The sequence below is a fragment of the Notamacropus eugenii genome, chromosome 2 (genome assembly GCF_028372415.1).
Source record: "Notamacropus eugenii isolate mMacEug1 chromosome 2, mMacEug1.pri_v2, whole genome shotgun sequence".
Classification (NCBI taxonomy): Eukaryota; Metazoa; Chordata; class Mammalia; order Diprotodontia; family Macropodidae; genus Notamacropus; species Notamacropus eugenii.
This window is the reverse complement of record NC_092873.1, coordinates 97,443,830-97,468,491: the sequence shown is the minus strand read 5'-3', so window position 1 is coordinate 97,468,491 and position 24,662 is coordinate 97,443,830. Positions and strand designations below refer to the sequence as shown.

The 24,662-nt window shown below is 37.2% G+C and overlaps 1 protein-coding gene across 5 annotated transcripts in view; it reads right to left on the bottom strand.

The window, feature by feature from the left end:
- The window catches only part of DNAH8 (dynein axonemal heavy chain 8), a 396,942-nt gene that overhangs the window by 84,706 nt on the left and 287,574 nt on the right, over positions 1 to 24,662 (bottom strand). For all 5 annotated transcript variants that reach the window (XM_072641991.1, XM_072641989.1, XM_072641988.1 and 2 more), the window contains 9 exons: positions 23,922 to 24,049; positions 21,287 to 21,458; positions 18,732 to 18,887; positions 15,942 to 16,097; positions 12,742 to 12,924; positions 8,575 to 8,680; positions 3,244 to 3,496; positions 2,899 to 3,089; positions 43 to 164 (listed from right to left, as the gene is read on the bottom strand). In XM_072641991.1, the coding sequence (XP_072498092.1) occupies positions 43 to 164; positions 2,899 to 3,089; positions 3,244 to 3,496; positions 8,575 to 8,680; positions 12,742 to 12,924; positions 15,942 to 16,097; positions 18,732 to 18,887; positions 21,287 to 21,458; positions 23,922 to 24,049 (1,467 nt within the window). The remainder of the gene's footprint in view (positions 1 to 42; positions 165 to 2,898; positions 3,090 to 3,243; positions 3,497 to 8,574; positions 8,681 to 12,741; positions 12,925 to 15,941; positions 16,098 to 18,731; positions 18,888 to 21,286; positions 21,459 to 23,921; positions 24,050 to 24,662) is intronic.

The following is a 24,662-nucleotide window of genomic DNA, read 5'->3' as shown; positions in this document are numbered from 1 at the left end:
TTCTGTTTATAAATCTGCATTTTTAATCAGCTAGTCCCTTACCTGGTTCATAATTTCAGCAAATTGTGGTAATTTACTCAGTTCCACGAGATTTAGCCAAGTCATATCAAGAATCCATCTAAAGGGTTTGGGAGGACAGGCTTTGAGATCCAAGGCTGCTCCCCCTAGAGAAAAGTATTGGAAGAGCATAACTCATATTGTATTGTCTTACTCTTAAAATGAAAAGTAACTAATCACTGTCTATTAAAAAAAGCTTTTACACCCTCAAGTGATATTGATATCTAAATTCCATGGGCTTATTTGTTTATGTTGTGAACACATTTAACTAGACCAAGGAGACTTTGCTGCATATGGTACAGTGCAAAGAACCCTGGACCCTGGCTCTGCTTTCTACTACTTAACCTAGGGGCCTATGTTTTCAGATCTGTTAAAAGTATAGAGGGTGGAGGAGGAGGTTTGGATGGAGTGATCTCTGAGGTCTATTCAGCTCTACATCTTGTGGCCTTTTTTCTGGGCACTTTATAATATTATAAATGAAAGCTTAGATTTGTCCAGGTAAGTCTAAGAGTGCCCATCTAGACATGGACAAATTTCAAGATCTATCTTATATCTGATCTACCTTGTACCTGTTTCTGGAAGAGATCCTATTGATTTCTTCTTGGATCCCTAGGGTAGGGATAAAATGAAGCAGACAATTACATGAAAAACAAACAAACTGATACCCTTTCCTTGGAGTCATGTTCTTCTAGAACTGAACCATGGCAGGAAGAGAGGACCTCTATCCTAGGTTGTGGATCTATACCCTTGGGATCTGAGGCACTGATTTCTATCAGCTTTGGGTACTTAATCCTATGTTGTTTTTTTTTCTAAAGAATAATTCAAGTTTCACTCGATCTTGGACAGAGGGCATATTTGTTGCTAATAACAGCAGATCACACACACATTTTTTAAGAATTGCAAAGAGAGCAAAAGGGTTTAGCATAATTTCAGCTCTTGGTATCTCCTGATAAGAATCTGCTATTTGCAGACAATGTGTCTATAAAGTCTGACAGGTAGTGGCAAGATTTATCACTGGTCTGACTGATTTACTGATTTACAGAATTTGCTCAAAACAAGGCAGGCAATTCCAGATACGTTCAATTATCTCTACCTAACTGTAGTACTAATTTTTTTTTTTTTTATGGGAGGGTAAAGTAGAATTCTTAAAGGTATGCATATGGGTATCTAATTTGGTATTGTGTTAGTAGTATATATAATTTCAAAATTTCATTGTAGCGTATACTTGTTCTTTGAAGTATTACACCATAAAATTTCATCTTCATGGTTTAATTCACAAGAAAAGTGTTTCTAAATTTTTTTTGCTCCCACCTTTTCAAACATACCTTAGGGCTCATGAAATACTATCAACATCCTATAACACCTCTCCATCAAAAAATAAATTAAAGAGACCCTATACTTCAATGACCTCTTGGCCCGGTAGCTGGATTTAATTATCAGGAGTAACAGTATACTCATTTATTACACACTAACAATATATATCATGCATATATACACATACATAATAAATACATCTATCTATCTATCTATCTATCTATCTATCTATCTATCTATCTATCTATCTACATTCTCCAGTTTTTTATTGCTTTTTTACTGTTATTACAAAATCTTTTTGAGATTCTGCAGTTTCAGTGCCCACATTTCTTTTAGAATTCTTAACCTCTCCATTTGAAAAACAAAAGAGAAAGCTGAGTCTGAACTTTATACCTCAGTGAAAGGGAGGCTCTGAGTTCATAACATAAAGAATATTGAAGGAACTGGGGCCATTTAGCATGGAGAATAGAAGACTTGGTGTGTATGTACGGGGAAATAATAGCTGTTCTCCAGTATTTGAAGGTTTGTGCTGTAGAAGAGGAAATTACACTTGTTCTACTTGACCCCAGAGGGAAAGCTATAGGACTAATGGGGGGAAATTGCAGAGAGGTAGATTTTGGCTCAATGAAAGCAAGAAACTCCTAACAGAGTGCTATCTAAAAGTGGAATGGACTGGCTCAATAGGTAAGGAGTTGCCCCCTCCTTGGAAATATGCAAGCAAAACCTCAATGGCTTCCCATTTGTCAGAAGAATTATAGATAGGATTCTTGGTTGGGTATGTGTGTATTAGACGAGATGATCTTTGAAGTCCCTTCCAGTTTTAATATTCTATGATACTGAGAGATTATTATATTAGATTCTTGAAAATAATGGCTTAAGTCTTTTTACCAATCCACCCATTCCCAATGTAATGATGCTTAAAACATAATTACTGACATTAACATTCTTTTTCTATTTGTTGGAAAAGAACTGTTCCTTACCCTAGGCAAATAGATGATTGGCTGTTACCAAAACTGGTTGGTATGGGTAACATATGGGTAACAGGTCAGATTTGGGCATCAGTGACAAAGAACTATCAGGGTAGTTTATAAGACATCAGATAGAAAGAGATCTTGTTCTCTAGTTAGTAGGAATATAAGGAATATAAAACAAATTTTTCATATGTGTACATCAGGAAGTGTAGTATAGTGGAAAGAGTGATGGATTTGGAGTTAGAAAAGACCTGTGTTCCAATCTGTTTCTGACACTAATTATGGTGTCTTGGGTAAGGCACTTAAGGATGGGTTTCACTTTCTTTAGCTATAAAATGGGAATAATGTTATCTCTTCTACTTATGCCCTTGGGTCTTTTTTGAGACTCAAAGAATATAAATGAAGACTATTATAAAATGTCAGTTATCATTACATAATCAGTAGAATACAAGTGCACTGTACTTTTATGTTGTTTAGAAAATGGTGTTATGGTATGTTAAGAAGAGACCAAGAATAATTCCCTGTAGATAATACATTTTAATTTGGAAAAATTTACCTTTAATAAGGGCCTGAAATTCTTTATGTTTAACTGTTCCTTTTTGAAGATCAATCTTTAAGGTCATAAGGAGGACGAAAAGGAATTTGTGGTTTTCATAGAGGCCTCTGACCGAGTACACAAAAACTTCATAAGTCAGAAACTCGATAATATTGGTAATTCTCTTCTGAGGCAAGGGAGACTTCTCAGACCTAAAAACCACATTAAAAATTAAAGAAAGAAAAAGTAATTTATAAAACAGTGAATCTATCTGTCTATCTATCTATCTACCTATCTATCTATCCATCTATATATCAATTTTAAGTCATTGCTTTTGAGTGGGAAAAATAATAATCAAGTTCCAACCTGGCCATGGATTGATCAAACAACTTCAAGAATTGTGCCAAGGATGTCTGGTACATGATATTGACCATACTCATTTCTGTGATAAGAAAGTAAAGAATGCTTCCTCGTGTAGCAGCTGGTCGAAACTCTTCCTGAGCAGTATTTATCTTGATCTCTGTTTCTGCTGCCACATGCAGCTTTTCACTTACTTCAGCAGCTGTTTGCTTGGTTGTCCGGAGAACACCAATGAGAGATTCATCGTCAACCAAGGAACCTAAGAATCAAAAAGGAAAAAATTTAAGATTCAAGAGAAGTGGTCTTAAAGTGAGATAGCCTGCATCTACCCTACTTGCTCTGTAGTTGTCTCAATGCTTAGACAGAGTCCATCACCACAATCCTTATCAATTTAAGAAATGTACTCCATTGAACTGTATGTGATAAGATCATTTGAAATTTGGAGATTTCACAAAAACCTGCTGGAATTAATCAGAGTTGAAGGAAATGTCTTTTCCACTAATTCTGAAATTTGATACTCATAGCAAAAGTACTGAAGTGGTAAGTATCAGAATTAGCTTTTGTGGTTAAAGCTAGGGGAGATTTCACTGGCTACTTTATGTAAATGTTAGTGCATATTACGAACCTGCCCTGTTTCTAAAATTTTCACTGGTTTATTGGAATGGTTACTCTAGTAGCTTTCTTCCAAACCTCTTTTTCAACTTTCTCTATTTAACAGATTTTTTTCTTATTACTGTCTAGAGGGTAGCACAGAAGAAAAAAGCAGAGGAATAATTTTTCTAATTATGCAAATACTGTTCACTTACAATTCCATTAACTACACATATTCCTTTGGAAGTATGGTGCATATTTTACTTATTCATCTTCTTAATAATATCCCAGTGTCCTTGTCAGCACAATTATTGTCTGCCTTTGACGATAAGAATCATCTAACTAACAAACCTATGTCTGTTTTAACTCATTTCAGTGAGATAAAGTCTCTCAAGGTACATTATGCTAATAAGTGCTCAATAAAAACCAAGCATGATAACAAGGAGTGAAAAAAAGTTACGAACCAACTTGGGACTGATATTTTAAAGTTAATTTATTTATTTTTAGTTTTCAACATTTACTTCCATAAGTTTAACATTTTTTCCCTTCTCCTCCCCCACTCCACAAAATGGCCTGCAATCTGATATAGGCTTTACATATACATTCCTATTAAACATAATTTCACCTTAGTCATGTTGCATAGAAGAATTATATGAATGGGTTGGGACTGATTTTTGTGGTGGTGAAAAACAAACATTTATATCTGAATTTGGGAAGACAGTGCACTCTCAAATACCATAAGAGGGGAAGAGGTCCCTTCCAAATTACTCTTATCAGTAAAGTGTGTGCATACAAAGTTCTATGCAGAAGCATAGGGAGGCTGAAGAAAGAACCCTAGAAAATCCAATATAAATAATGACAAAATAATCATAATGTAACTTCAGTACTGGGTTTTTTTCAGAATCAAATATAATCTTCCTAAGAGTTGTAGATTGAAACTAGACAGATTAGTTTCTCTTGGGAAATTAAATCGGAGAATTATTAATTACCTATGTGAGAAGGGTGATACCATGGTGCATATATGTTAACTATATGGGAGACAGAAAGGGCTTTGGCCCCTTGCTCAAGGACATGCCTGATCCGAGGTCCAGGTTGGTCCCTAGGTATCTCCTCACTGGGGACCATGTTAACAGTGAGCCTGATTGGAATTCAAGTCCCTGCTGACTAAATGGCAATCTCAAAGTTGGAATTTTACAATTTGGGGGCCACCTAGTGAGTTCAAGACTTTGGGGTCCCTCAATTTTGCTGCTGGATGACCAGTATAACATGACTGTTGCAACTCCAACAATTCTTGAAGGATAACTGTATTACCCCTAAGAGGATTATAGAATTGAAGGGGTGTAAAAAGCCAAAGAATATGCTCCATGGGCTTACCTATTACACCTAGATTCACTGGGTTCCTTATTTCTCTGAGATGATGACAATTTCATCAAGAAAAGTGTTACTTGCAAATGTCTAATTTATATTCATTTGTAAAGATCCTACTAGTATCACTTATCAAAGTTGAAATGGAAACTGCTTTTCTTGTCATTGCAAAGATAGAACTTGAGCCTTTCTTCAATTTTTGTTATTTAAAAAAAGTTTATTGGGGGCAGAGCCAAGATGACTGAGTAACAGCACAGATTTTCTAGAGTGCTGCCCCTAAGCTCAGCCAAATACCTGTAAAAAATGACTCTAAACAAATTCTGGAGCTGCAGAGCCCACAGAATGATGGAGTGAAGCAAATCTCCAGCCCAAGACAGCCTAGAAGGTGTCTATTGTGCCACAGTGAGGGCAGAGCATAATCCAGTGTGGGTTGCATGGCATTAAGGGGACCTAAGCAGGCCTTGGGAGGACTGAATCTCTCACAGCCTGTGATGGTTTCCAGACTTCATGACCCCAAAACACTGGGAACAAATTGGAAGGTTAGTGGAAAAAGTCTGTGGGACCAGTGTGGGGAGAGTGGAGTGGTCTACCCCCAGCCCTAGGGTGCAGAGAGGGGAGGGGGCAGAGGAACCTGCAGAAGCCATAGCAGCAGCAAGGGCAGCTGCAACCACTGTTTCTGGAGCTTTAGGTCCACAGATTGTGAAGGAATCTAGTGACTGACAGTAAAGCCCCCATCCCCACTGGAAGCAGAGAACAACCTTGACAAAGAGCCAAGTAAATGGTCAGGGAAATGAGCAAAAACTGGAAAAAGAATCAGACTATAGAATCTTACTTTGATGACAAGGAAGATCAAAACATGCAAACAGAAGAAAACAAAATCAAAGCTCCTCCATCCAAAGCCTCCAATAAAAACTGAATTGGTCTCAGGCCATGGAAGAGCTCAAAAAGGATTTTGAAAATCAAGTAAGAGAAGTAGAACAAAAATTAGGAAGAGAAATGAGAGTGATGCAAAAAAAATCATGAAAAACCAGTTATCAGGTTACTAAAGGAGACCCCAAAAATGCTGAAGAAAATAACACTGTAAAAAATAGACTAACCCAAATGACAAAAAGAGATCCAAAAAGCCTTAAAAAGCAGAATTGGCCAGATGGAAAAGGAGGTCCAAAAGCTCACTGAAGAAAATAATTCCTTAAAGATTAGAATGGAGCAGATGGAAGCTAATAACTTTATGAAAAATCAAGAAATTATAAAACAAAACCAAAGGAATGAAAAAATAGCAGACAATATGAAATATCTCATTGAAAAAGCAACTGACCTAGAAAATAGATCCAGGAGAGACAATTTAAAAATTATGGGACTACCTGAAAGCCATGATCAAAAAAAGAGCCTAGACATCATCTTTCATGAAATTATCAAGGAAAACTGCCCTGATATTCTAGAGCCAGAGGGTAAAATAAATATTGAAAGAATCTACCAATCACCTCCTGAAAGAGATCCAAAAAGAAAAACTCCTAGGAATATTGTAGCCAAATTTCAGAGTTCCTAGGTCAAGGAGAAAATATTGCAAGCAGCCAGAAAGAAACAATTCAAGTATTGTGGAGATACAATCAGGATAACACAAGATCTAGCAGCTTCTACATTAAGAGATCAAAGGGCTTGAAATATGACATTCCAGAAGCCAAGGGAGCTAGGATTAAAACAAAGAATCACCTACCTAATAAACCATGTATAACACTTCAGAGGGGAAAATGGTCATTCAATGAAATAGAGGACTTTTAATTATTCTTGATGAAAAAACCAGAGCTGAATAGAAAATTTGACTCTCAAACACAAGAATCAAGAGAAGCATGAAAAGGTAAACAGGAAAAAAAAATCATAAGGGACTTACTACAGTTGAACTGTTTACATTCCTACATGGAAAGATAATATTTATAACTCTTGAGACTTTTCTCAGTACTAGGGTAGTTGGAGGGATTATGTACATATAGGCAGAGGGCACAGGGTGAGTTGAATAGGAAAGGACAATATCTAAAAAAATAAAATTAAGGGGTGAGAAAGGAATATGTTGAAAGGAGAAAGGGAGAAATAGAATGGGGCAAATTTCTCTCATAAAAGAGGCAAGAAAAAGCTTTTTCAAGGGAGGGAAAAAGGAGGGAGGTGAGAGGAAAAAAGTGAAGCTTACTCTCATCACATTTGTCTTAAGGAGGGAATAGCATACACACTCAATTTGGTTTGAAAATCTATCTTACACTTCAGGAAAGTAGGGAAGAAGGGGATAAGTGAGGTGTGAGGGGGAAGACAGAAGGGAGGGCAAATGGGAGGAGGAGGTAATTAGAAGTAAACACTTTTGGGGAGGGACAAGGTCTAAAGAGAAAATAGAATAAATGGGGGGCAGAGTAGGATGGAGGGAAATATAGTTAGTTTTTCACAACATGACTTTTGTGGAAATCTTTTGCATAACTACACATGTATAACCAATATTGAATTGCTTGCATTCTCAGTGAGGATGGATGGGGAGGGAAGAAGGGAGAGAAGTTGGAACTCAAAGTTTTAAAAATGAATGTTAAAAATTGTTTTTATATGCAACTGGGAAATAAGATATACAGGTAATAGGGTATAGAAATCTATCTTGTCCTATAAGAAAATAGAGGAGATGAGGATAAGGGAAGGGAGAACTGGGGGCAGATTGGGGGAAGCGGTAATCAGAACGCTTGATGTTTTGGGGAAGGGGAGAGATGGGGAAAAATTTGAAACTCAAAATCTTGTGGAAATGAATGTTGAAAACAAAATAAATTTTAAAAAGTTTATTGATATCTTTTGCTTTTACATCAGGAATTTCTCACTTCATCTCTAGATTTAAAAAAAATGCCATTGTGACAAAGAAAAACAAGCAAAAATATGTGATGCTGAGATTCTGTTTGACAATGTATACAACAGGCTGTCCTAGTAGGCAGGGAGAAAACAAGCATTTATATAGTGCTCACTATATGCCAGGGTTATTGTTAAGGATGTTTACAAATACTATCTCATTTGAGCCTCACAATAATCCTGTAAAACAAGTGTTATAGTGTTATTTTTATCCCTATTTTACAGGAAATTGAGACAAACAGAGGTTGAATGACTTGCCCAGGATCCCACAGCTAGCCAGGGTTTAAGGCTGGACTGGAACTCAGTTCTTCCTGACTCCAGACCTGGCACTCTTTCCACTGTGCCACAAACTGACTCTAGTTCAACCCTCACCTCTCTGTTGTTAGGGTAGAGAGATGTTTTATTATCTCTTCTCCAACACCCACAGTGGCCTAAACCTTAAACCTATCATTTCGTGGGTATAGAAAAGATTTTACAACCAATGTTTATTCTGAATCCATTATAAGACCATACCTTTTGTTGCACTTAGTTTATACAGTAAGTTATCTTCTAGTTCTTTCATCTTCCTCTTATTAAAAGTAACATCTTCCATGAGTTTAACTCTCTCTGATTCCAGTTCCTATTTTTAACCATCAAAAAGTGGGACAGTTGTAAAAAAACTGCATTAATTTTATAGAAAATCCAACTTATTACTGTTTATCATCAACCAATTTTTCAAATACCCAAACGTACTAAAGGATATTTCATAAATGCAGGAATGGTTAATATAATCAGCAAATATATCCCCATCTCCTTATCTGTCTGAGCTTCCTACATCTAGTGCCTGACATTGTGTGCTCACTGAGATGAATGAGCCAAGTATGACAAATGTTTTCCCTAGCCTTCTTGAGGTGGCTCTCTTGCTTAGGTGCCCCCTACTTATTTCTCACAGACTTTTCCTTCCTTGATCTTGCTCACTTAGACCTTCTCCCCATGCACACAGAGCTGCCTTGTACTTAGGCAAAGGTTAATCCTGGGCATAAGTTTCTCTGGATGTGAGGAGTGTATGGTGCCAAACAGGTGACTTTTGGCCTTCAACTAAGCCCTGATCATCTCTGGGCTCCTGTCTGGTACAACTACAAATCATGTCTAGACTTTATTTTATTTGTGTACTTCAATGCGTTTCTTTCCTGTTTTCTTTAAATGAACGCTCACTTATTAGACTCAGATTCTCTTAAATAATGCTATGTAACATAACCTGTCATAAAGCCTTCCCAGATTAACCATTCATTCATTCATTCATCCATTCAGTCAGTCAATGACTTCACTGAGTGTCTTGGTACCATATAAAGAACCCTGTGACAGACTATGAAGATAGCGCACACACACACACACACACAAACACAAATAGGAAGCACAGTGCCTTCCTTCCAAGCTCACAACAGAATGAGAGAAGCAAAGCAAATATAGATACAAATATAATATCATGTTTGGGAAAATGCAGAAGCAATAATAGATCAATATAAGTGGATAGAACTATCTACAATGAGAAGCTCATGAGGCTATCAGAGGGAATGGAACTGAAGTTAGAGAAGCTTAGTCAAAAAAAGTTTTCATGGGAGAAGATACTTTTAGGCAGAATTTTTTAAAAGAGTAGAGGGATGCATTGTGAGAGGAAAATGTTAGGGAGTGGAGCAACATGCAGAGATACAGAAGAGGAAGCAAATAAATCTTCTTTAGGGAATGTAAATGTTTGCTTCACTGATGTAAGGATTTCAAATTAATTATGAAAAAATTAAGATGGTCAGATAAAAGGAGGTCATTGAATCCCATGCTGGGGAAGTGATTAAAACCACTGTATATTTCTTGGCAGAACAGGGAAATGACCAAAAGCAGGTGATGTTTGCTTCTGTTCATAGAACAGACTGGATTGGGGAGAGGCTGAAATGTGAGGAGGTCAGCACAAAGATTGTGTTAATAGTCTAGATGTATCACAAAATCACAGGAGGTCAGAGCTGGAAGGAATCAAACTCTAAGGGATGATCATTCAGTACAGTTCATTCATTTTATAGATGAAGGACCTGAGCTACAGACAGAGAAAGCAACTTGCTCAAAGTCACCCAACTACTAAACAGGAGACCCAGGCCTAGAAGCAACGTGGCATAGCGAAGTCAGGAAGCTCCCATCTCTGGTACTTACTACCTATATGACCCTGGACAATCCATGTAACCTCCCTGTGCCTCAGTTTTCACATATGTAAGATGAGAGCAGCAACGCACTCCGTAGTCTTTGAGGCCCTTTCTACCTCTAAATCTCTGAATCTATGACCCCTGCTCTGATGCTCTTTCCAGTGTGTATGGTTATCTGGATCAAGACTGCAGCAGAGAGAGTAGCTAGAAAGGGTTGAATACAAAAAAATGTTACAAGGAATGAGGAGGGCTATGACTACAGAAATCCCTGAACAACTCTAACTTCGAAGCTTCAGGAAATATAAAATGAATTAGTTCATTATTTTGTCGATCTCATAAAATTGAAACCACAGTGGGGAGTTTGTGAGGTTTCTGTTCCATCTCATGCCCTCTGGTGACCTGCTCTCCCCACTTAGAACAGAGTCTGGGAAGATTTGAAGATAAAGAGCTGTTGAAGAGTTATAGTTAATTAGATAATTAGAATTTCAAAGGGCAATGCTAACATAATGGAGCTCAAAACCCAAGAATGAAATGCAGGGTGAGAAAAAAGCATCACAGTATCTAAGAATCTTAGAGCTGGAGGGAGCCTCATTAACTTCCTAAATTAACAGATGAAGCCCAGAGTGGCTGTAACTTGCTCAAAGTAACAGCTCTTTAGTGGTAGAGCTAGGACTAAAATCAAGGTCTTCTTACTCCTAGTTAAGTGTTTGGGTGTTTCTTCCCCATAACACTGTGTCATGTGTTGTTCTGCAGTCTAGCAGAACACCATGGATAAAGCTGATGCTCAATATATATTTAGTAATGGTAGTGAGGAAGATCAGAAGATCAGAGATGATGCCTATATAATTCAGACTACTTAGTCAGGTGCTACCTGGTAGTTATTTTGATTTTCCCATGACAGGGCTGACCCAGATCATAAATAATTTTCATCCTCTGCTTTTCCAGAGTTAGAGTGAAAAGTCCTACACTCATTTATGACATCAGTGAAAGGAATGAGATCTGGACCTATGATTTCCCTGATGTAGAGAACTCCCAGGGAGGACCTTCTCTCAGTGTCAGTAAGCACATTTTTGCAGCTTACAGTTTAGAGCACTGGGTAGCCTAGAGCACTAGAGTCACCAGGGTGAGTGCCTGCCTTGCCCAGGGTCACACAGTCAGGATGTGTGACACAGAACTTGAACCCAGGTCTTTCTGACTCCAAGGTCAGCTCCCTTATCATTATGCTACGGCGCCTCTCATGTAAGTGATAATGATGTTAAATTTGTTGTTTTGTTTTTTTTTTAATTGGGTCAAGTCTCTAAGACGCAAGGCTGAGGATATAAATTGTAAGCTAGAATTATTCCCCTTATTCTTTTTTAAAATGTTACTTTCTAATTCATTAAGCAAGTTTTCTCCCATTTTTAGCAGTCAAATATAGCATGGACAGAAAACAACATAGGTTTTCACGAATCAATATGAAATTTATTATTAATATGAAGTTTTTATATCATATTTTGTAGGATTTAGAGCTTGAATATAACGATAATGAATACAATGTAGCAACATTGTAATCTAATGCTACCATTTCACAGAGGAGGAGACCGAAGCGCCCTGCTGTGCTCGGGCCACACAACCAGGCAGGGGCGGGGTGGGAACAAGGACGTCAGCCTTGGGATCTTTAGGCCAGTGTTCTTTCTCTTACGGCACCTACTTTCAGACTCCTACCTCCAAGAGAGCTAACCAGCTCCTAAAACTAGTAAAGTTGTTTTTCTTTAAACCAACCTGTTGACCATTTAAAAATCTACTGATCCTCTTCCTCTGTCTTTCTGCTTGTTGTCTGTCTCTTCTTTCCCTCTCTGCAGGTCTCTGTTTACATGTCTTTCTTTTTCTTTATGTGTTCTGCCTCTCTCACTCCCCGCTTCTTTTCTTTCCCTTCTCCTTCCCCCAACTAACTTTAAAAATAAAAAAGATGAGTTTAATCCTGCTTCTGTGAACTTGATTTTTATTTTATTGTAGTCGTCAACTAATTTTTTTTCCTTGTGGGTCAGTGACATTTGAGATGAAAAAGGTTTCCAGCTCTGATCTAAATTCCATTTATTTAAAATAAGGGGCAGACATACCTATACCATTAGACACATGTACTATTATGTATGCCACATGAAAAAATGAAAATGGAACCTACAAAGATGGCTATAAGACCAATCCAAAGGCAATTTTTTTTCTGCCAGGACCGTGTTATGTGAAGGTACTAGGTGCCATGGAGCAATTCATCTAAGTAAGGATGTCTCTGACACTGGAGTCAACCAACACAAATGCTGGAAGGGTGACATACAGGAGAAGGAAGCAGAGGTAAATGGAAAGTCTGTTTTGTTGGTACAGAGACTGGAAAAGAAATATTTCTAAATGACAGTAGGCAGTAAGGTTTTACTTAAATACTTTTTGCTTTTCTACGTATTTAACTCTTCAGCATATTTTCTTTCATATAGTGTCATTTTATTACAAGCAGATGTTCTTAACTTGAGATATTGATTACCTGTTTCTCTGTAAGAATTACTCTTCTCAGTAACTGATTCTCAAGTCCTTTCATTGTCACTGTAAAATCAATGACTGATGTTTTCGCATTAATTTCAGGTGTGAATGCAGGGTTTGGCAGCTTCGTTGTAATATAAAGTTTAAATGTATCCATGACTTCACATTCTTTGTCACCAACTTTGACCTATATCAAATAAGAAACATGAAGGATTTAGATACAATTTAGGAAAGAATTTACTAACCATAAGTGTTATTAAACTAAAATATAAAGAATCTTTATTTCTGGAGGTTGTTAATATTGGGATATTTTCAATATATATATATTTAAATGTATATAAAATATATATAAATGTATATAAATAACACATTAATATTCAGGAGAGTTTAGGCATGATCCTCCTTGAAGACAAGAGAAGGAACCAGAAGCTCTCTTTACGTCTTCCCTGGAATAAATCTGAAGTGCAGCTGTTAGTGAATGACGTAAATCAGAGGACAGATCTATACTTTGGCATATGACAACTATGGCAGCATCTGTGGAGAGCTTCCAGAGGGTCTATGAACTTAAATGGGAAAAATGACATCTTTATTTCTGTATAATTGATTTCTTTTCTTCTTATGTGTAATAGTAGCTTTAGAGCACCATTAGATCACTTGACATGAAGGTCCCTGGGAGGCTTCTGGAAGAAGACACCTTGTGTTTCCCTGTCACAGAGGTGGGAGTAGCTGCTTTCGATGGGCTGCATAAAAACTGCCACACTGAGACGCTCTTCTCTGCCTGATGTCCAAACAGGGTGAAGGTTCACCAATATCATGAAAACTGACTGAATTTGGGGGAAGTCCTATTTAGGCTTGTGGCCCTGAAAAACAGGCCTGGGGTTTCCATGTGTTCTGTTTAGTTTGTCCCTTTCACTTCTAGGTTCAGGAGTAGAATCCCCACTACAGCTAGAACCAATTTATGGTGACCTTGGAGCCAGGATACAACACTGGATGTGCAGCCAGCCCCATCAGGAAAGCCTCAAGAAGCCAGAGTATCTAGGACTCGAACGCAAAGGGGTCCTTGGACTTGGCACCTGGGACTGTATTATACAGAACATGAGCCAAGCTGTGAACCTATCCAGAGTAAGAGGTAGTGACTGCAGGAGCAGGGTAGGGAAGAATGCTCTAAGTCTCTATGTCTTAGGAAGTATGCTTATATATTTGTTATACCTCTGAAGTAAATATTCTTTTGTAAAAGCAAATTTCACAGTGATTAAATGGAACTGGCCTATAGGAGACCCTTCTATCTAGATCTATTCCTAAGTGATGAGGGAACACCATCATCGGGGGTTTGAGCCAATGGCAGAGGACCTAGACATTCCCATACTCTCTTAAAGGTACTAGGGTAATATAAAAGAACCCTGGGATAAAAAGTAAGCTATAACACATCTGGCTTTTCAGTACTAAGTGTCAAAGTAGTTACTGTTGCAAATGTATTTTATTTTATCCATTTAAAAATATCCTATAAAATGGTCCATGGCTTTTTCAGAATGCTAAAAGTGACCACAGTACAAAAAAAGAGTTAAACACTCTTGATTTAAACTACATCATATGGTAGGTAGTATAATTATTATTATTTCCATTTTCTAGATGAGGAAACTGAGTTTTCAGAAAAGCTAATGACTTGTTAGTGGTTATACAGTCAGTAAATATTTGAGGTGTGATGTGAATTCAGTTCATTTTCTAAGTATGACATGCTTTCCATTGTACTATGTTGCCTCAGATGTTTTTGACAATAAGATGAGGGTGGTGTCTTAGCACTGAATATCCTAATGTCAACTCCACCATAAAAGACTCAGGCCAGAACCACTGGCAGTTCCCTCATTTCATTAGGATCACAGCCAATACATCTAAAGCAACTGAGAATGGGCCTATTGTTTAAAAGCTCTCCAGATAAGACAATGCCACAACCCGCTTTGGTTTGTGAAAAAAGGCATGTGAAAAGCATTCCCATAATGTGGTAGATTTTTCTTGAATAAATCTACCACTTTTTTTTTCTCTTTAGCAAACCTGCGAACTTCTTTTGGCCACTCAGGTACCTACAATTAAGCCACTGGACATTAAAGGACTCAAGCATAGATTCATAGTAGAGGTTATTCACTGCCCTCATTTTGCAGATGAGGAAACTGAAAGCCCAAGAGAGCTGTATCTATTTTAACTAAAATGACCCCAAATCATGAAGGTTATAGAATTGTATGAACAATAACAAATGCAACATCTTATTGGTAAACAATTCATATTATCGCCAATGATCTGGAACAAGATTTCATAGCTCCTGGCATGGGAGCATGCTCAAATGAAAAATTAATGTAGAGAAAAAAAAACAAATCACTTTCTGTAGATAAAACCTAGATCTACTCCTAAGTGAAAAAATCTAACTTAGTACTTAGTTATAGCCTGTGAAACAAACTTTTAGTTCCTACCAATACATATTTTCTAATTTGCATTCATATTTTGACAGTGTATTTGGAATTTCATTCCGTACAGAGTCTTGAAATATATTCCTTCTATATGTGGCTGCAACATAGCTAAAAAGGCAGCTAGCTATGAGTCCCATGGTGGGTAGTATATACATTCAAATCAGATCATGCTGCTGTATGAGTAATGTTGTACCAAAAGGCAAGAAAACCACCATGAAACTAAAAGAAAAAAAAGAACTCGATATGCCCAGGAGGAGAACATATCTGTTCCCCTCTACCCATATCCTCTCTTAACCTCCCAAAGCTCCAGTGTTCCCTGTGTGAAGTGACGGAGTGAGTTCATGAAGATCATGACACAACATGTCTTCAAATGGAGTAGGATAAATACCTCCAACAAATGCTCATGATTTTCAAGGGAATTTCAGAATGTACTGTCCTTCCTCTATTCAGATACCCTATATAACAGCACATCCCTCTGAATCAGACTATTCAAAACAATATCTATTTATTCTAACTGGTAGGTTTGAATTTTTAATTCCGTTCAACAGACATTAAATATCTACTATGGGTGAGACTCTGAGTTTGCCTGTAATATTACAAAAAGGAACCACTGAACACCAATTTGAAACATAAACATTTTAAAGGATTTCTATATTGAAATATGAGAAAAAAATGCTTTTTTGTTTTTGTTGCTATACTCTGAAGGATAAGTAGATGTCACCATTGTTCTTTCTTAGGAACTAACCTTGAAAGTGGTTCCTGTTTTAATGAAATTCTTTTCCAATACATTATCCAGAGCCGGATCCAGCTCTTCACGTATATCCTCAATGAGTAAGGGTCGTCCCAATGAAAGGGAATCCTCTAAGTGTGTTCGGAAATATTTATGATTCAAAGATGTCACCTTAAAGTAAATTATTCATTAATATAAAAATAGAATAAAAATTTATACCAAATCTTAAGTGAAAACCAAAAGGTTTGTTAGGAAAATAAATCTACATTTAGAAATACATATTGTACTAAGAAAATGATCTAGAGAGGCTATGGTGCTTGAATAAATATTTGTTTGTTGAAAGGAAACAGAATGCAGTTCACAAAAGGTGGTGAGTTGCATTTTTGAAGAAACAATGAGAATATCATGGTTTCCTTAAAATCCATAGAACACAAGATGAAGCCATATTTCTTCCTATTGCAGGTGGGATGTTAGGCCTCATGGTAACTATCTGGTTGCATATGGTATAGTACAGTACATCGGACTTTCAAAGCAATGAAGGGAATCTCAATTCAACTCAATTAATTTTCATACAGGTACTCAAAGGTAGCAAAGATTATAGCTAGGACAGCCTTTATTTCATCATATGAAATGAAGAAAATGAAGAAGATAGAAAGGACTCAAAGAGTCCATAAACAGATACATAATGCTCTCAAATAGCCCATTAGTTCCCTCAGAAGGGAAATGAACTTGAGGTAGTTGTTGTTGCAACTCTTTGATATCCTGGTGGATTCTTAGCCCTCCCACATGGTCATTATAGAGTCCCTCCAAGACTCATGGTATTATCCTGTGGTATGGATTCCCTGAAAAAGGGAAATGCACTTCAAGGTTGCTGAACAAGCTATCCTCTTCACATTGGAGTTTGCATTGTCAGAACAGTTCACTGGCTTTGCTTTCTAAGGAATGAATACACCGCTCAGAACTGCATGGGCAGTCTTCTTCTTTCTTCAAGGAATATACTGCTTCAGGAAATACCTTTCTCTATCTAGGAGGTCTTACCACCAAATTCTCTACCTTCAGAACTGTCTACTTTGGGGTTTCCAACAAGGTAACAGCTGGGGTGAGTGTCTAAGTCAGAGAGTTAATAAATATTATTAAATGCCTACTATGTGACATGCACCGTGCTAAGCAAGGAGGATGCTAAAACAGGAAAAGACCGTCCTTGCTCTCAAAGAACTTATGGTCAAATAGGAGACAACATACAAGCTACATATGGGATCAACTGAAAATAACTGAAGAAGGATGAAGAAGGATCAGGAAAGGTTTCCTGTAGAAGGAGGGAGTTGAGCTGAGATTTGAAGGAAGCAGGGGAAGCCAGGAGGCAAAGATGAGGAAGGAGAATATCCCAGGCATGAAAGGCAGTCACTGAAAGTGCCTGGAGTCAGGAGATGTTCAAGGAAAAGCAAGACCACCAGTGTCATTAGATAGCAGAGTACTATGGAGATACGAGGGATGTGAAAGGGGGCATATAAGAAGACTGGAAAGGTAGGAAGGGGCTAGGTTATTAAGGGCTTTGAAAGCCAAACAGAGCACTTCGTATTTGATCCTTTGGGATGTATTGGGGGGAGGGGGGCAGGGGTTGACATGGTCAGATCTAAGCTTTGAGGATATCACTTTGATAGCTGAGTTGAGGATGCTATGTCCAAGTGCTATCTATCTTTATTGAAACAGGGAAGATTCACTATTAGCTAGTCCACCGTGGGCATTTGATCAGAGTACAATGAGTACCTTTACAAACAATACTAAATTGCCTTTAAAAATTCAAAGCCCTACAGGAGGATTTGAACCCAGAATGATTGGGACATCACCTGAAATCAGGCTAATGTTTGTTAATATCGGCCGTTTGAGGCAGCTAGTTATGGTTGATATGAGTGTTGAAGGTAGAATTAGGAAGACCTGAGTTCCCATATGGCCTCAGGCACTTACTAGCTCTGTTACCCTGGACAAGTCTCTTAAAGTATCCCAGTCGCACTCTCTTCATCTGTAAAATGAGGATAATAATAGTACCTACTTCACAGGGATATTGTGAAAAAAGAATGAGATATTATATGCAAAGCACTATGCAAACCTTAAAGTGCTATATAAATGATGATAATGGTAATTATATAGTTACCTGGAACACACAAATGAGTTTTAATCTCTGCAAAAGGCAGGTAAGCTTTTAATACTTTAAATATTCTTCTTAATGTGCCTTCTCTTATTTCCTTCACTTGCTCCTTATTCCCCCTCTAAATATCATTGCTCCAATCAGGATCGAAGCTGGATATTAACACTGAAAACTGAGGTAGGCAGTGAAGGAGATGCTACTCAGAGAATGATGGAATCCAATGCTGGCAGACATTACACCTCTTCTAGGGTGAAAAGATAGGAATTCCCATTCCTTGGAGAAGAGGAACAGCCTGCTGATCTCTTAGTTTTTATCCCTCCTTAGGTGAAAGTATTTGGATAGACTCTCCCCCCTAGGAAGACAGGTAGGTAAGAGCAGGTAAGAACCCATCTTACCCTCTAGTTACACTGACAAGCTCTTTGAGCCTCAGTTTCCTCTGCAGGCTCCGCAAAGTAGAAATAATAAATCTATCCTATTCCCAGAGTTATCATAAGGCTTAAATTTAATGATATGTGTGATTACATGGAAACTTGTAAAGTACTACACAAATGTCATGTCGAGAGATTTCTCTCTTAAAGGCGCCAGCTCTGGGGGAGGTGTATTCAGTAAAAAGTCTAGATTCTTGGGAAAAATCAACATTCCATTTGGTTGACCCCTACCTGTAAATCAAAGTCTTTTTCTTTTGATTTAATCCAAGTTTTGCCTTGAGTTTGTGGGTCTATCAACAGTGGATATCGAGTCGCCTTAGTCACAATGATACCGTTTTGAATTGAGAGGTCATCTCCAGGCAGTCCCTGCAGTCCCCATTCACCAATCTAAGTCAGAAAAAAGAGAATATGAGCCTAGGATCCAGCAGTTAGTTTTAACTGGATCAAATTACTAGGGTGTGTGGGTAATATTGCAAAATTATTGCTAGTAATAAAAATAGCACTATCAATTTTAAAGGTTTTTCAAAAAGCAGAATGGTCCAATGGATTTTCTCTCATAAATTATTATGTTTGGTGCTTTGAAAAAAGTCAATCTGTAAATCTGAACTGAAAAACATGATTTCCCCCCCAAAATAGTCACTGCATGACCCTTTTCTCAAATACCTCAGACTAACGCTTATCTGTCCTCAGAGTATTTTCACATTTCAAGTCTGCTCTATCAATTAGCCCCTTAAAGAAGCCATTGTGGTATAATGATGACAATATCTTTATCTTAGGGCAAAATGGAGTTTGAATATATATTGAGTTTGATCTTCCCAGTGGAAAAGTTTCCTCCTTAAAGTAAGTTAGGTCTTCTGAGAGTTTCATTTACTCTTTCAAGGTTCTATGGGACTAGTTGACACATTCTGAGCGCCACTTCTAGGAACAGATGAATTTCTGAAAATATGTTGACAAAACAAATCTTTATAAAGGGAAACACATTCTTCCTCCAGTTTCCATATTTCTTGTTCCCACTTTATGGATGTAAGACTAGATGAGAAGAAAGATAATTGGAGCTCTTCCCCAATGTTGCTTCCCAGAACTAAGACACAAGGAGCAATGTGGGCCACACTAGACAAAACCAAGATGCCTAGTAGATCATGTAGTGCTTAAGCATCTAGCAAAGACTAACTAAGTATTGGGACAATGAAGTGAGATAGAAGTTTTGATTATTCAAGGTGTCAGTCAATAGACCAACCTAATTTTCAGAGTGTGTGGTTTCTTCAAGTAAGGTAGGGCAAAACTCAAGGATACAAGTGGTAAGCAAATGATCTATCTACACAGGTAGCTAATTAGCATCTTGTGGGTCTAGCAAAAGGCATTTGGGATCAAAATTCAGGGACTCTGAAGGCAGGGACAGTAGGGCACTCTTGAGTGCCAAGATCAGAACAGGACCTATGGAAAGGCGGATTTGATGCTAAGCTGGTCTGCTACTGACCTGGGCTCCTCATGTTCATCCTGCCTAGGGACAGGACTGTTCTCAGAATCAGGAGATAAAGCTAAACCTATAGGAAAAAGGCATTTTCAGAGGATGCTGAGGCAGGAAACAAAGCATTTAATTACATCTTACCTCAAGGAATTGTAATGGGGAGTATGTAGTTATGCTTTCCCCTGATTTCCTACCAACTGAAAGAGATGTCGGTGTAGAAGTTGTGGCAGAATACTTGGGTTTTTCCAGGAAACTGCGGAGAGATGATGGTGATTAACTGGGAACAATTTGCTCACCTTACTGTACGCCATTTGCTTTTGAATACCTCTGAAAGCAGGTAGAAGGTACTTTTCCCTTTGCACAGAACCAACAGATTTTGGTCCAGGACTAAAGGGCTAGCAATAGAGGGAGAAGACCAATGTAAAGTGAGAGAATTGGAACTGTTCTTAGCATAGAGTGCTACCTTCCTTGCTTAAGCTGTGCTGCTGTTGGAAGAGACTACCAGGGAACTCTTAAATTTTCTGAAATACACTAACAATTGGTGTAACTCTGGATGCTAAAGATTTGTGAGTTGGAAAGATCTTTTTTTACCCAAGTGGGAGGAACTGAAAACTGATCCCCTGGGAAATTTCATCCCTAGTATGAAAGCTACAAGGGAGTAGTGATTAGAGCCTTAAATGGAGGAAAGGGGACAGCCAAGTAAGTGCAGGGAAGCTAACAGATGTAAAATATTTAGTAGCACTATATTCATCAGGATTTAGAAGCTGATTTGATAAGGGGCATGAGGGAGAGTGGAGAGTTGAGGATGAATTCTAGGGATGTGAATCTAAATGACTGAAAGGAGGGTGGTGCCTTAGTGCTAGGTACTGGGGGTAAAAATAAAATGAATGAAGCAGTCCCAATTCTCAAGCTTATTAATTGCAATAAAGTTAAATACCACCAGGCAGATAAGGGGGGAGGACACTTGCATTTGAGGGAAACAAGAAGGACTTGACATAGAAGCTGATGTTTGAACCTGTTTCTTGAGAATGAGAGTAATTCTTTGAGACAGAGATGAGGAGAAAAGGCATTCCAAGGACGGAAAATGGCCTGTGCCACATGGAAAGACATGAAGATGGGGGATGGCAGTATATGCATAGTCTATCTCACAGGCTATCGTGAAGATCAAATGAGTTGATACAGGTACAGCACTTTGTAACCATCAAGTACTACACAATTATAAGCAGTATAAATTATTATTTTATTCATAATTCTACAAGATAAAAATCTCGGAAATAAATTGAAATCTAAAAGAGATGATGAAGATACTAAAACTTACTGTTGGAGGGTCTACCAACATGGAAATCAAGTTTAAGTTTTCAGTGAATGGAATTTTCCGAATCCTCATCTCTACTTCCCATTGCTCTTTAAGCAAAAGAGTCCTGAAGATTTGGTTGAAAGGACCAAGGTAGGAGAGGAAACCAGTACACAGCAGCACATCTCCTACAAGTCTATATAGAAAAGGGGTATAATTACATGATGCTGAATTGTATTATATAGATTAAATGAAACACAAAGCTTTAGAAGATGGGGAGCCATCTTCTAACAAATTAAGATATTCTAAGATATTATCTTAAATTTATAATTCCATTACATTTACTTATTTTAAATTTGTATTGCTATCTTTCATTTTCAGATTACCTTCATTTCTGAATATATCCCTCCCCTGGTCACCTTTCCAGGAATCCATGAATTCTAAGAAAAAGAAATGAAAAAGAGAGCAAACAAAAGAAAGAAAAGAAAAGCAGTTGTGTGTTTAACAACACATCAACTGGGTTGTGATGGCTTCCAGTATATTTAGTGTCCTGTAGATATGGTTTTCCACTTCTCCAATGAAGGGGAGGAACTGCATTTTTTTTCAATTCTTCCTCAGGGACAAACAATTATCATAATTTAATTATACAAGTTGGGTTTTTTAAATTGTAATTCTTCCCATTTCTAATGCTGCAATCAATGTGTCTACTGTTTTTCTGGTTTTGCTTATCTGGATTTGCTCACTTCATTCTGAATCAGTTCCTATGTCTTCCTCTGGTTTTCTGAACTTTTTACATACATTGTTTATTACTGTGCAAGACAATTACATTCATGTACCACAATTTGTTGAGTCATTCTCCAACCAATAAACATCTATCTTTTCAGTCCTTTACTACCACAAAAAGTTCCACTGTAAATATTTTTGTGTATATTAAGCCTTTCTTTCTATCTTTGACCTCCTTGAGATATATGCCCATCAGGAGGATCTCTGAGTCAAAGGGCATAGACATTTTAGTCATTTTCTTGGCATAATTCCAAACTACTTTTCAGAATGGCTAGTCCTGATCACAGCTCTGTCAACAAGTGTATTAGTGTGAGTGCCTTTGCACAACTCCTTCAATACTGAATATTTTATCTTATGTCATTCTTTATCAAATGATTACGTATGACATAAACTTCAGAAATGTTTTGATTTATATTTCCCTTAATTATAAGTGACTTGGGGGCAATCTTTCAAATGGTTAATAGTCTATAAATAGTTAATAGTTCATCTTTTGAGAACTGTTTGTTCACATCCTTCAATACACTAAGAAATGATACACTTATGTATTTGTATCGGTACTATATATTTGTATATGTGTATACATATATGTATATACATATGTATATGTGTGCATGTATGCACAACTACATATATCCCGTACATTAGACCCTTACAAGAGATATTGATACAGAGTTTTTTCCAATTAACAGCTTTCTTTCTTATCTTAGTTGTATTAATTTTATTAGTACAAAAGTTTCATCTATTTTTCTATTTTAGTTTTTGTGATTGCCTTTCTCCCTCATGTGGTTAGCCAGATCTATGAAATATATCTCCTCTAGCTATATGCTATTTTTTAAGAGTGTGAACTATAATATTAGGTTGCAGATTCATTTTGAACTAATAGCAGTAGATGTTTTAAGATATGAATTTAAACTAAATTTTTGCCAAACTGCTTTACAGTCTTCCCAACACTTGTCAAATGATTCTCCCTCAACAATTTATGTTTTGAGATTAAATGTAACTCAATTTAATAAGCATTTACTAAGCACCTATTATGTGCCAACGACTATGTAAGGCTCTTGGGAAGTAAAGATGAATACGAAATACCTGCTTCAAGCAATTTACATTTTACTTTATCCTCTGTATTTCTTTCAGGACAGAAATTCTGTCCCGATCCATGTATATTAAAGTGTATAATACATTGTTGATGTTCACTGAAAAGCACTGTACAAAAGGATGGAGAAGGATAGCATAAAAGGGGACAGAATATAACATAAATAGAACACAAAAAGGAGGTATGGATTATTCCCTGCTGTAGGCTAAGAATTATTGAATGTACTCTTCCACACAAAGCCAATTTCTGCATAGTCTGTTTGGATAGTCTTGATCAGACAAACGCAGATCTGGTTCAAGGAGAAAATTAGATACTTTATTCCTGCTATCCTTTCTCCTTGCACTGTTCTGCTCTGAAACTTTTCAGATTCCTGATCTAGAATAAAGGTTCATGACCTGAAATCTACAAAGCCCCAGCAGTTTGATTTCAGGGTAGTTCGTGAACTTGGATGAGAAAAATATAACATCCTTATTTTCCACACACATAAATGAAATTAAGCATTTCCTTCAATTATGAATTTAAAAAATTCATAGAAGGGGTTTGTAGGCTTCAACGATTGCCAAAGGGGTCCATGACGCAAAGAATGTTAACAATCCTTGATAACATGGAATCGCTTCCCTTCTTTCCTTCCTTTCTCCCTTTCCTCTCAGTTTTCTGGAAACATCACTATCTATTAATATTGGTGTTTCCTCCCAGTACAAAAGTCACCAGGGGCCAAAAGACCAATGTGGATATGTGACATGGGAAATAACTCCCAAAAGAGCAAGACATCAAAATATCTACCTGTTAATCTGAGCTTTGAATTCTTTGCTTTGCTGAGTCCATCTGACTTTTTCTCCACTCAGCCCATCGATAAGGGCTGATGCTGCCTGCATCTTTCTCCGGCATGAGTCTGCATCATTTAACAAGTCCTAAATCCAGAAATGGATAAGGTCTTAAGGAAGTTTCAAATAGGGTTAATCAAACACCTGATAGATTTATTTTTTACACAAAGTTCTTAAACACTTCCTCCATTTACAAATCAGTCCTAAAGCTGAGAGTCTCAATTAACATCTTACATAGTGAACTCTATCACTGACTAACATCATATTTTAATATTTGCTTCTATGAAAGTTCAAAGAAAGTCATTTAGTGAGGGAGAATCAGATATTCACATCAATAATGCCAGTATCTCATCAATTGTCTTCAGTATTTTCAAAATTAGGTTTAAATGAATAAAATCTTTTTTTTTTTTTTTACAAAAATTACCTTTTGATGAAAGGATACCTCATCAATTCATACTTACTTTATAGTCAAATGACTATAAACAATCAAGAATTTGATGTTTGTCTCTTACAGCAATATACTTACATTTAAAGAAATTAGTGTTTTAGGTCCCAATCTATGTGTCATAGTACATTTACTATTATGTGTTTCCCTAAAGGATTTGTCATTTTATTTTTGAACATTTGATTTTTATTTAGGTTAAATGATAAAGACGGTGTGAATAATGGAACGCAGTTTCATTATGTGGTCCTATTCTCA